This window comes from Nothoprocta perdicaria, unplaced genomic scaffold (genome assembly GCF_003342845.1).
Source record: "Nothoprocta perdicaria isolate Ctin4 unplaced genomic scaffold, notPer1 scaffold_26, whole genome shotgun sequence".
In the NCBI taxonomy this organism is placed as follows: Eukaryota; Metazoa; Chordata; class Aves; order Tinamiformes; family Tinamidae; genus Nothoprocta; species Nothoprocta perdicaria.
Genome location: NW_020455488.1, coordinates 3,662,460 through 3,672,729, shown reverse-complemented (window position 1 = coordinate 3,672,729; position 10,270 = coordinate 3,662,460). Strand labels below are relative to the sequence as shown.

At 48.7% G+C, this 10,270-nt stretch overlaps 1 protein-coding gene across 1 annotated transcript; it reads left to right on the top strand.

Moving 5' to 3' along the window:
* The first annotated feature begins 2,508 nt into the window (after positions 1–2,508).
* Positions 2,509–9,930, top strand: SPG21 (SPG21, maspardin). The gene is made up of 8 exons (XM_026040588.1): positions 2,509–2,599; positions 5,381–5,542; positions 6,399–6,479; positions 7,086–7,231; positions 7,823–7,931; positions 8,362–8,469; positions 8,883–9,023; positions 9,328–9,930. Exons 1-8 carry the CDS (start codon positions 2,537–2,539, stop codon positions 9,448–9,450), a joined length of 933 nt encoding a protein of 310 aa, XP_025896373.1. The 5' UTR covers positions 2,509–2,536; the 3' UTR covers positions 9,451–9,930.
* The last annotated feature ends 340 nt before the right edge of the window (positions 9,931–10,270 follow it).

The following is a 10,270-nucleotide window of genomic DNA, read 5'->3' as shown; positions in this document are numbered from 1 at the left end:
TGGCGTGGAGTTACTGCGGGTGGGGGGTCCGGGGTGCCGTTCCCCCGCATCCGGAGGGGCGGGAGGAACTCGGGATACCCACCAGGATACCACTCGGGATACCCGTGAGGAGCCCGGGCCCGGCCTGGGGCCTTGTCTTCCCTGGGGGCTCCGGCAGGGCCATTTCCCATAGCGGGGCAGGGGGTGACGCAGGGGAGCGCAAGGGGACCCCGGCACCCGACGGGCGGGAGCAGGGACGGCGCCGCCAGCACCCGGGAACGCTACCCGCCGCTCTGGATTCCCGTGAACGGGATGCGTGTCCGTGGGTGATGCTTCCCCAGGGCAATCCTGAAGGATGCAGGGTTCCTCAGCTTGTTCCTGTCGAGAAACGGAGACTGTGGCTCGCTCGCGAGCAGCCGCGGGTTCTTTATTTGTGACCTGAGCCRTCTTGGGTGGATTTCCTGGTGTAACTTCATGGATTCATTTCCCATGGTGGGAAGGACGTGGTCCTTGCTGACACAGATAACTGTGTGTGTGAATAGGTGTCATGTTTCTGTGTCCAGGGAAGTGATTTCAGTGACAGGACATTGGCGTAGGCAATAAATAAATCCCAATTTTCCTAGTTTTTCAGAAAATGGTTTATTCTTGCTTTAAAGGGGGGCAGTTCTGCTTCCTCTGATGCGCCCTTAGGAGAAAGGAGCAAACGGTGCAGTCCCTGCTGGGGGCTGTTCCCTTCCGCAGAGCAGTAACGGGTGAGTAGGGAGCCAAAGATYAGTGTCAGTCCCCTAATTAGCTTCATGGTCCCGGAGGAGCGAGAAGGCAGAAGAGGAGAGATGACGGAGCTGGAGCAGGAGCGCGTGTGACAACCGGAGCAGGGAGCCCCAGGCCTTGCTATGGCACGTGTGTGTTCGTGGGGCGCCCCGTGTAGCGCAGCCCTGCTCGTGACTTGTGTTTCTTGACCTTGCCAGGTTAAAATACAGCAAAAACGTTCAGGCATTCGCTGTAATTTACTTCTGCCCCTGTTTTGTCATCCCATGGTTTGCAGAAGGGCTTTATGAGAACTCCTGCAGTTGTTGGCAGGAATGAATAGCCCGARCTGCTGTTTTCCTTCTCCGATGCCYGGTTGTCCTCGTTCCAGCTGTGTCTGTAGTGCCKGCTCTGCAGGCTGGAGAAAAMGGCRTTTTTGCCTCTGCTATGCCCTGTGTACTGCAGAACTCGCACGAGTGGCAGAGTCCTCGGTGTAATCAGTGAAACCGAGCCCTGCAGCTGAATTTCCTGCTTCTGAAACAGCTGTTAGAAAATGAACGCTTTACCGCCCTGCTAGATGTGAAAATGCGTGCAGTTTAGAATTACTTTCCTTTATAAAATTCATTTTTTGCATACATGGAAAACAGTAAATTCAGACTGAAAGTTGGAGCTCTAAAGAGAAGGAAATCGTAAATATCCATAAATCCAGTTGCAACCAAGCAAGCAGATGAGGCCTGCACACTGGCAGCTTTTCTCTTTGCATGGAGAGATGGTTTGGAATGGTTTGGAATATGCTAAAGTCTCACTTTCCCAGAAGTAAGAAACAAGAAACTATTGATTTGTAGTTGGCAACAGCTAAATAACACGAGCAAAGTTGCTTTTGATTTCTTATGCACAGTCCAGTGTATGAATAGAGGAAAATAATCCACCGAGGTGATTAACTTTCAGGGCAAAGCTATCAAGCATGGAACTTCAGAACTCCTTGATGGTATCTGTTATATAAATGGAAGTTAATAGTCTCTTGGGCTTGACCAGGGCTTCTGGATTTAACCTTTAAATTTGTTTATTGCAAATGGAAAAATGTTGGAGCAAGCCCTCATTGTGTATACTCGTGTGCATAAGGGAATTGACTTGAGTGTGCRTTTCAGAGTAAATCAGTTTTAATTGGTAATCAGCATTAATTGGTGCGTTTCAAAGATCCCTGTTCCGAGCTGCGACTCCTCACGAGAGTCAGTTTTTGCATTAATAGGTTGAAAACTTGGAGATCCTTCTGTAAGGGGTGCCTCAAATTGGCTAATGTTCCCACTTGCCTTTGTGGCTCCTCCGGGTCASTTATCCTGAGCCTGGAAACCACCTTCCGGATACTTGGACAGCAGGTTCAATAACATAACCTGTGCAATAACATAAACCTATTGTTTGCTGAATGACTCCTATCTACACGTACCCGTTACAAATTTGGACACATTTATAAAATCAAAGACATGGGCTAAATAGCTTTTTTCTTTTTCTAAAGCCACCTGTGTCCTGCAATACAATTGTCTTTTCCAGCAGCTCTTGCCCACGAGTCCTCTGACAAAGGCCCTGCATTTCATAAGGCCATCAGATGACTCCCTGGCAGGATAATGAAGTGGCTTGTGATGAAAATTAAGGATAAGGGAGCTCGGCACGAGGCAGGGACCGGATAATGGGCCCATAGGAGCGCGTTGAGCCGGGACCGAGCGTGCTGCCCTGCCGCAAAACTGCCTTCCTGCTCTCAAACCTTGTGTCTCTCTGTTTCAGGCTGACCTAAACGGAGCTTTTTCTAAACATCATGGGAGAGATTAAAGTCTCTCCTGACTATAACTGGTTCCGAAGYACAGTTCCTCTTAAAAAGGTACGTGCAACCAATGCGTGAGGTGGCTGCTTTGAGGTGGGTTTTGCCTGTGGTGGTGGAAACTAAGCAGTGAAACTGGTTAATGCAAAACAGCAGCGGGTGTGCTGGTGGCCTGGTTCACGTACTGAGCAACACAACAGCTCTGTGTGTCATATGAGTGCATGAAAATGCACCCTGAACGTCCACGTGCTTCTTGGGCATTGCTTCCCCGCACGGCAGAGAGGGAGAGGGTGGAGACTTGCGTTAAGAGCCGGGGCAGTAGTGAGATACGAGCCTGAGATTGTGGATCCTGGTGCCACCGCTGCTTGGGGAGCTCTTGTGACGAGCCCCGCATGAGGTCCCCAGCGTGTCCCGTTGTGCGGAACAGGCTGTTGGCGCCGGGCTGGGGCTGGCCCTGCAGCACCRGCCACGCGGCCGCCTCGGCTCTTCCTCCTCGTCGGCGTCCGGCCGAAGCCGAGCGCGGGTTCCTGCAGCCGGGCCGCGCTCCCGAAGGTGGGAAGATGCCTCGCTGCACCACAGGTTCTTCCTCTGCGTGCCCTTCAGAGGGCTGCTGCTTAATCACCGTGTCCAACCACTTTCCCCTTGTGCTTGGGTTTCTGCATTTCCTTTCGCTGAGCCACAGGGGAACGTTTGACACGTGCAGCCCTCCAGCTCCTGCCCTGTGCGCGGCCGAGGGCACCGACTGTGCGGCTCTCCAGGGCCTCTGACCCAGCTGGTTGTCCACAAGGATAGCTTTGCAGATGAGCTCTGCAAAGGCCGGGATTAGGCTGCAAAGGCTCCTGCGAGCTGCAGTGCAGGGCTGTCCAACAACTGTTCCTGCAGGCACCCACGAACTGCTCCTGCAGGCAGAGCCGCTYGTGTGACCGCGCGGGCTCTAGCCTGGGATGTCTTTAGGCTTAGCTTTTTGGCTAARCTGATGCACAGGGTTGGTGCTGGCAGCACAAGCTGGGCTGCCCCTCGGAGCGAGTCCGGWGCAGCTGGCCCCGCTGAAGGGACCGTGTCCTGCACGCAGGGAGCAGGGACTGCTTTCCGTGCAGCTTTCCCTAGGAAATCACACACAGAAAAGGGCTGAAGGGTTCTCTGCTCCAAGTTTCTCATTCATTTTTGTCATTTATCTGCCTTATTTAAATAAGTCTCTTGTGGCTGACCCTGCATGCTAACCTGGGCTCAGGCTGTTCAGCTCCCTTCCGTTTCTGGTCGTTACCAGGCTCTGCTGGACCTTTTTTTTTTGTTGTCATCCTGTTTTACCTCCAGGCAGTGACTGAACTGGCTGAACAGAGCTGGTTTTAAGGTCTTATTTAAGCAAAGGGTTCCCATGGTGGTGGCCGGTCTGGCGCGGGGGCTGTGGGACAACATGCATAATTTGCTGTCTACAGTAAATCCTTCCTAAAAGTCATCAACAGAGGACACCCTGTCCCTGCTAAAGCCGAGGGAAGTTCTGCCATCTGTTCCGATGAAGTGGAGATTTTACCCGTTACATAAACTGTAAATAATGCTGGCGACAGAGCAGAATAAGAGGGCTGGTGAGCTACCAGATCGAGGTGCTGATGTCTGCGCGGCGCGTGTGGTGTTTGGGACCTGCAGTCCAACTATCCAGCACGAGGCTAGGAGTGAAATAGAGCAGCTCCCTAAACCCACTGGTTGGTTGTCTGGCCTCGAGGGAGCAAAACCCGTTCCCGGGTCTCGGTTCCCTCGACGTGGTCTCGCTCCGCTTGYGCGATTGCCCACAGTGTGTACCCAAGGGCTTGCTTCACCCCGGACACGTTGCCAAAGATCAGGTTAGTGACAGCCTCCAGCGGCCTCCCTGACCAGGGGAGAGCAGAAAGCCTGGAGCTCGGGAGCTGCTTACAAAAGTTTAGTGTTGTTTCCCCCTGTTTTTAGATGGTTTCTAGGAAGCCTTGGTACGCAGTTGCCTTTTCCTTGGTGGTTTACAGAGCAGCAGCCTCATGTGACTCCTCACATGCTCCCGGAGCCTGAAATACTGGCCCTGTCACAAGGGGGTTGGTTAGTTGAGCAGATCTGGTTTGTGAGACATCTTCCTCCCGCTCCCCCCAGCCCTTTGTGCTGTGAGGGCAGCGACCTGCGCCCACACGTTGCTGTTTAAGCAAGTGTTGGTTTTGGGGGAGACCAGCCCCTGCTGCCCGGTGCAGCCTGTGCCCCTGGGCTGACGTGAGCTGGTGCCTCTGCTGGGTTGTGGGGGTTGAAGTGGGCATCTAAATCCATGCAGCAGCRCTGGAAGGAACCGTGCAAGGCGAGTCCGGCTCCAGCGCTGCAGGGAAAGGGAGCTTCCCAAAACTCCAGGGGGTTTAAGGATGTGGATTGTGCCGGGGTTTCTCTGCTTCAGATTTGCGGTGGTCTCTTTTTAACCTGCCTATCATCTAGACTAAGATCTCCGGGCAGAAACACGGAACGGGCCGTTGCGGGCGGCAGCCAAACCCCCGTGCCGGGAAGGAAGAGGTTTCCTCAGCGCTGCCCCGTCCGCGGCGCCACGGCCGGCGGATCCGCTCCCGGAGGCCCCTGCGGCCCTCGTGCCGGGCRCTGCTCCCCGTGTCGGGAGGGATGTTGGCTCCGGTGGCCACGTGGCCGCCGTTCCACTGTGTCCACCATCATTCCAGCTGGTAAAYAGGCTGGGCGGGAGACCCTTGTGAAAGGGAGTCAAAGTGGCTCTTATTCAAAGGCAGCCTGGGCTACAACATTAACCATTTGGTAACGGCCGTGCTGGAAGCTGTCTGAGGAAGCTCCTCTTGGCGTGTGTCCCCTTCCATCCCCTTCTCCTCGCAGATAATAGTGGACGATGACGACAGTAAAGTGTGGTCGCTGTACGACGCAGGACCGAGGAGCATCCGGTGCCCGCTCATATTTCTCCCTCCTGTGAGTGGAACTGCAGACGTTTTCTTCCAGCAGATCTTGGCCCTCACTGGATGGGGTTACAGAGTTATTGCTGTGAGTATCCTGAGTTCAATAGATTCATTTGCTGCTCTGATCAGCAGCTGGGTTGTAGTTATCAGCCTCTCAGGATCGCGGAGAGCCGATGCTACRTTGTGCTGCATGATACATATATATTTATAGATATATAGCCATACAGATGCAGCCTCACATCTGTTGTACATCCACAGAAGTGCTTATCCAGAGCCTTGTGTGGAGTATTAACTTCTCAGGCTGCTTATTCCCTTGTGTGCCCTGCACACCAGTTGTCTGGGTCTCCCCCAGGATCCTTGCTAGCCCTGAAGAGTGCATGGATTCGTCCAGACTTTCCATATTTGCCTCAGGGATGCTGGGTGATCTAGTTTTTGGACTGCACGGCTGCAAATGCAAAGCCCCTCCTGTTGTTTGGTGGCTTCTCAGCTTATGTGGTGAAAGGGTTGGTTTGTACAGCAGCACTTGGGCTAAGCAGCACAGCTCTAAGCACGTTGTCTCTTAGAGCAGCTAATGATTTTTGTACCTGTCACCATTATGAGCTGCAAAATCCCTGGAAATCATTCCAGCCTGTCCCCGTGCCCAAGCTATGAAGCAATTCTGCCCTTTCCCAGCTGACCTGCTTGGCACCGCTTCCCGATCCGTGTTCTGTGCGAGCGAGGGGGAGGCGCTCGGATATCCCGGCTGCAGCGACCTTGCTCTGGAGCTCCAGCCTTGTGGAGGCTTCTGTGGAGAGAGCTTAGGCCTAAGCTAAGGCTTATAGTTAGGATGAATAACCCTTCCTCTTCTCCTCCCCGAGTCACGTTGATGTGTGAAATGTAACTCGCCTTTCAAGCAGCAATATCAGAAATCRCCTTTATTTTCTAACTGCGTATGATTTCAGTTGCAGTATCCAGTGTATTGGGATCACCTTGAATTCTGTGATGGGTTCAGAAAACTCTTGGATCACCTTCAGTTGGATAAAGTGAGTACTCCAAGATGGACAAATGGATATACACTTTAATGAGAAACAAACGTTTAGAAGAGCCTCATTTAAGAGCAAGTTTATAAAATATGATGGAAAAACACAGCCTAAATACAGAGACTATGCTGCTRTCTTATTTTTAAAACTAGCTTATTTTCTAAGGTACTTTGAAAATTGAAATCCATTGCTACTCTAGAGCTATTGGTTAATTTTTACTCTAGACCTACTATATTAGTTAATTTTATTTTAGAACCTGTGGAAGTTCACCTCTGTGATTCATGTAGTACAGTAGGCCAAAATGAAAGTAACTCAGAAGAGCTGTTGAAGACAGACTAAAATATTTGCTTTTTTTCTTAAGCTTTTCGTAAGCTTCTTAAGTACACAACAATTTGATTTGAACTCTGTTCCAAAAACACTTCATCTTTCAGTGTTTATCGCATCCGCAAAATTACAGAATCTGAATTGAGGAGTTTGATTAAAAAAAAAAAAAAAAATTGTTACAAGGACAGGAATAAAGCTTGAATGGCTCTATTTTTGTAATAGGTCAGAATACTTGAGGGATATTCATTTCAAAAATGTAATATGATCTGATTTTTCTTAAACTAGGTTCACCTTTTTGGAGCTTCTCTGGGAGGCTTTTTGGCTCAGAAATTCGCTGAATACACACACAAATCTCCCAGAGTTCAGTCTCTGATCCTGTGTAACGCCTTTAGCGACACTTCTATCTTCAATCAGACATGGACAGCAAACAGGTAAGAAAGACTGAGAAAGGCCGTCAGATCCTTGGCACTGTTTTGTGGGAGGTTTTGCTTTGTGGTGTGTGTTTTGTTTTTTTCTCGGTGAAATCCCATGCTAGTTTGGTTGAAAAATATGTCTAATCTGCTTCCAGTTTGGGTGACTAATGGTGAGGAAAATGCATGCTGGAATACTTGTGCCTTTTAACATCATGTTGCGAGGAAAAGAGAGATTTGCACAATTGGCTCTGTGGAATCTGACAGACTAGACTTGTTTTTATCTTATTCTTGTGATCTTCTGAGGCCACAAGGTCAGACTTTAGAAACGGTTACCCTTATTTCTAGTAAAATAAAATGTAGAGAGAGAAATGTAACGTTCACTGTGTTCAAAGTGTGCTTATGCAATATAAGGAAACAGCTTTGCAAAGTGTTTCAAGAACCTGGCTGCAGGGTTCTCCACCTCCGTGTTCCTAAAGCTTTCTGGAATTCAAAATTAAAGCACCAAGTCTGTGCAGGGAAAGGGAGACTTGCAAAAAAGGGAAACTGCAAAAAACCTTAATCCCACGGTCCCGAGTGCTTGAAGCTTGTGACACCTTGTTTCTGTTTCAGCTTTTGGCTGATGCCCGCCTTTATGCTGAAGAAAATTGTCCTTGGGAATTTTGCCTCTGGTCCGTTGGATCCTGAGATGGCCGATGGGATTGATTTCATGGTGGAYAGGGTAGGTGGCCGTGTGGTGACAGTCGCTGTTCCTTAGCATCAGACAAAAGAATTTCTGCCTTTTTCTTCATTTTCTCCACCTCAAGGTGGGCGCTAAGGAATGGCCCCGTAGCAGGTGATGGTTGACACGGCTGTAGCAATGTAATTGTTGTGACTAAGCTGTGACTGTGGGCAAGAAGAGATAAGGAACGATTAGATTAGATGGGAGAAGAGGTGCTGTGGTGGTGTAAATGTACGCTGGGCTCTGGAAGCAAAAGCCACTCTCATGTTTTATGCAGAGACGTTAAGTAGAAACAATAATTTTGACCTGAAATGCAGTCATATTTCCCCATAAAACTGAGGCGTTAGCTTGTCTTTGGCTGGATTGTTAATATTGCATTAACTTCCTGCAGTGAAATACATTGCTAATCAGTATTTCTTTCTACTGCAAGCTGGAGAGCCTGGGCCAGAGCGAACTAGCTTCAAGACTTACCCTCAACTGCCAGAATTCCTACATAGAGCCTCATAAAATCCGAGACATTCCTGTAACTATTATGGACGTAAGTGGATTTTTGGTGTATTCCTTTTAATGCCCCTTAACAGGCAGGGTCTGGATAGTCTGTTAGAAACATTGAAAATATTCAACATCTTAATTTCATCTTGAGGTTTGCCTTCYGACTGGGCAGCACTGTGACTCTCTAGTCCTAAACTATCTACTGGATATTCAGTGTAGTAACACAGCCAAGTTGAGGAAACTCCTATACACCTGCGTGTATAGACGTTTCTATACACATGTGATAATGCATAGCACAGCATCAGCTTTCTACCCGTGGCTGTCTAAGCCATTTGCTTGACACCTTTTTCATCAAAACCATTCCCCAGCGAAGCAGAGTCACCTCTAGAAGCAGCACATACCTGGTGTGATTTGATAAGTGAATCTGCTTGGAGCTGTCATGAGCTCGTTGTTCCCTAGGTGTTTGACCAGAGCGCGCTTTCGACCGAAGCCAAAGAGGAAATGTATAAGCTTTATCCCAACGGGCGGAGAGCTCACCTCAAAACAGGAGGCAACTTCCCCTATCTCTGCAGGAGTGCCGAAGTCAACCTGTACATTCAAGTGAGTGTCACATTCAGATCGATCTGCTAACAGGAACAGCTGAAGCAGCAGTAGGAAACGCCCTGGTTTGTGCCCACCCTCATTTCTGAACCCACCGCAGCTCCGTTTGCCCTGGATCTCAGGTGTCTGGTACAGAGGAACAGGCTGAGAGCAGCCACATTCACTGAGAGGTGCCTTTGGGGGCTTTGGTTTCATCTGTCTTCTCTTGTRCTTCACGGCTATTAATTTCATCCCCATAACGATTATTCCTAAGTGATTACTGAAATGTCACACCAGCTTCAGAGTTATTTCCCTTGTCCCACAGATCCATTTGCTGCAGTTCCATGGTACCCGGTACGCAGCCATCGACCCCTCCATGGTTAGCGCGGAGGAGCTGGAGGTCCAGAGGATCAGTCTTCACAGCAGCAGTGAGCAAGAGGAGCAGTAGGTTCTTTGACTCTCCATGGAAATGAAGAATCAGTTCGGTCTTCCTGCGTACAATCAGTTATTCCCACTCTGCCTTTTCCTTCTGTTAGCCGATTATCACTGTGTGATTCCAGCAGGTTCAATAGTCAGTGAACTACCCAAGGATGAAAACCCCACAGCAGTGTAATGAAATATCTTTGTTTAATTTTTAGTCTCTGGATTTGAGGAAGTATCTTTGAAGACTACCGTTTTAAAAACAAAGACATTTTTGCTACCAAAGGCTTCACGTTTATGTTCTTAAACAGAACAGCGTTCCTTTTTATGTTTTCCTTCAGCTGTATATATTGCCACGTGCAGGTTATGTACTTATAAGCGGCCATATTTTTGTTGAATATTGGTTGAAAAGATGTTTAAGTGCCAATGTTGCCATGACTTATTTGCTTCGTATATTGTGTTGAAAGTTGCTTTCTATTTGAAATATAGCATTTGAATTTTTAACTTTCTTGCAAGCTGTTGAAATGGTTTTCAATAAAATTTCAATTTCAACGAGTGCCTCTTGTTTTCACTACTAGAGAGCAGTAGTAGAGACTTCTACAATTGTGATTTACCTCTCCAGACACCTTTAGAAGGGATCCAGAAAGTCAGTATCTTTGTGCATGAAAAAGCTTTACTTGCAATGTTGATAACTTTGCCCTCAGMGGGTTAGCTCTGAGCAGGAACTGCACAATATTACCTCTAAAAGATGACTAAGATGCAATCTCATATGTAAAAGTCTGATTTATTGGAATACAGAATCTTATTTCCTCTTGAAACATAGTAAGAAATAAATACAAAACCTTATA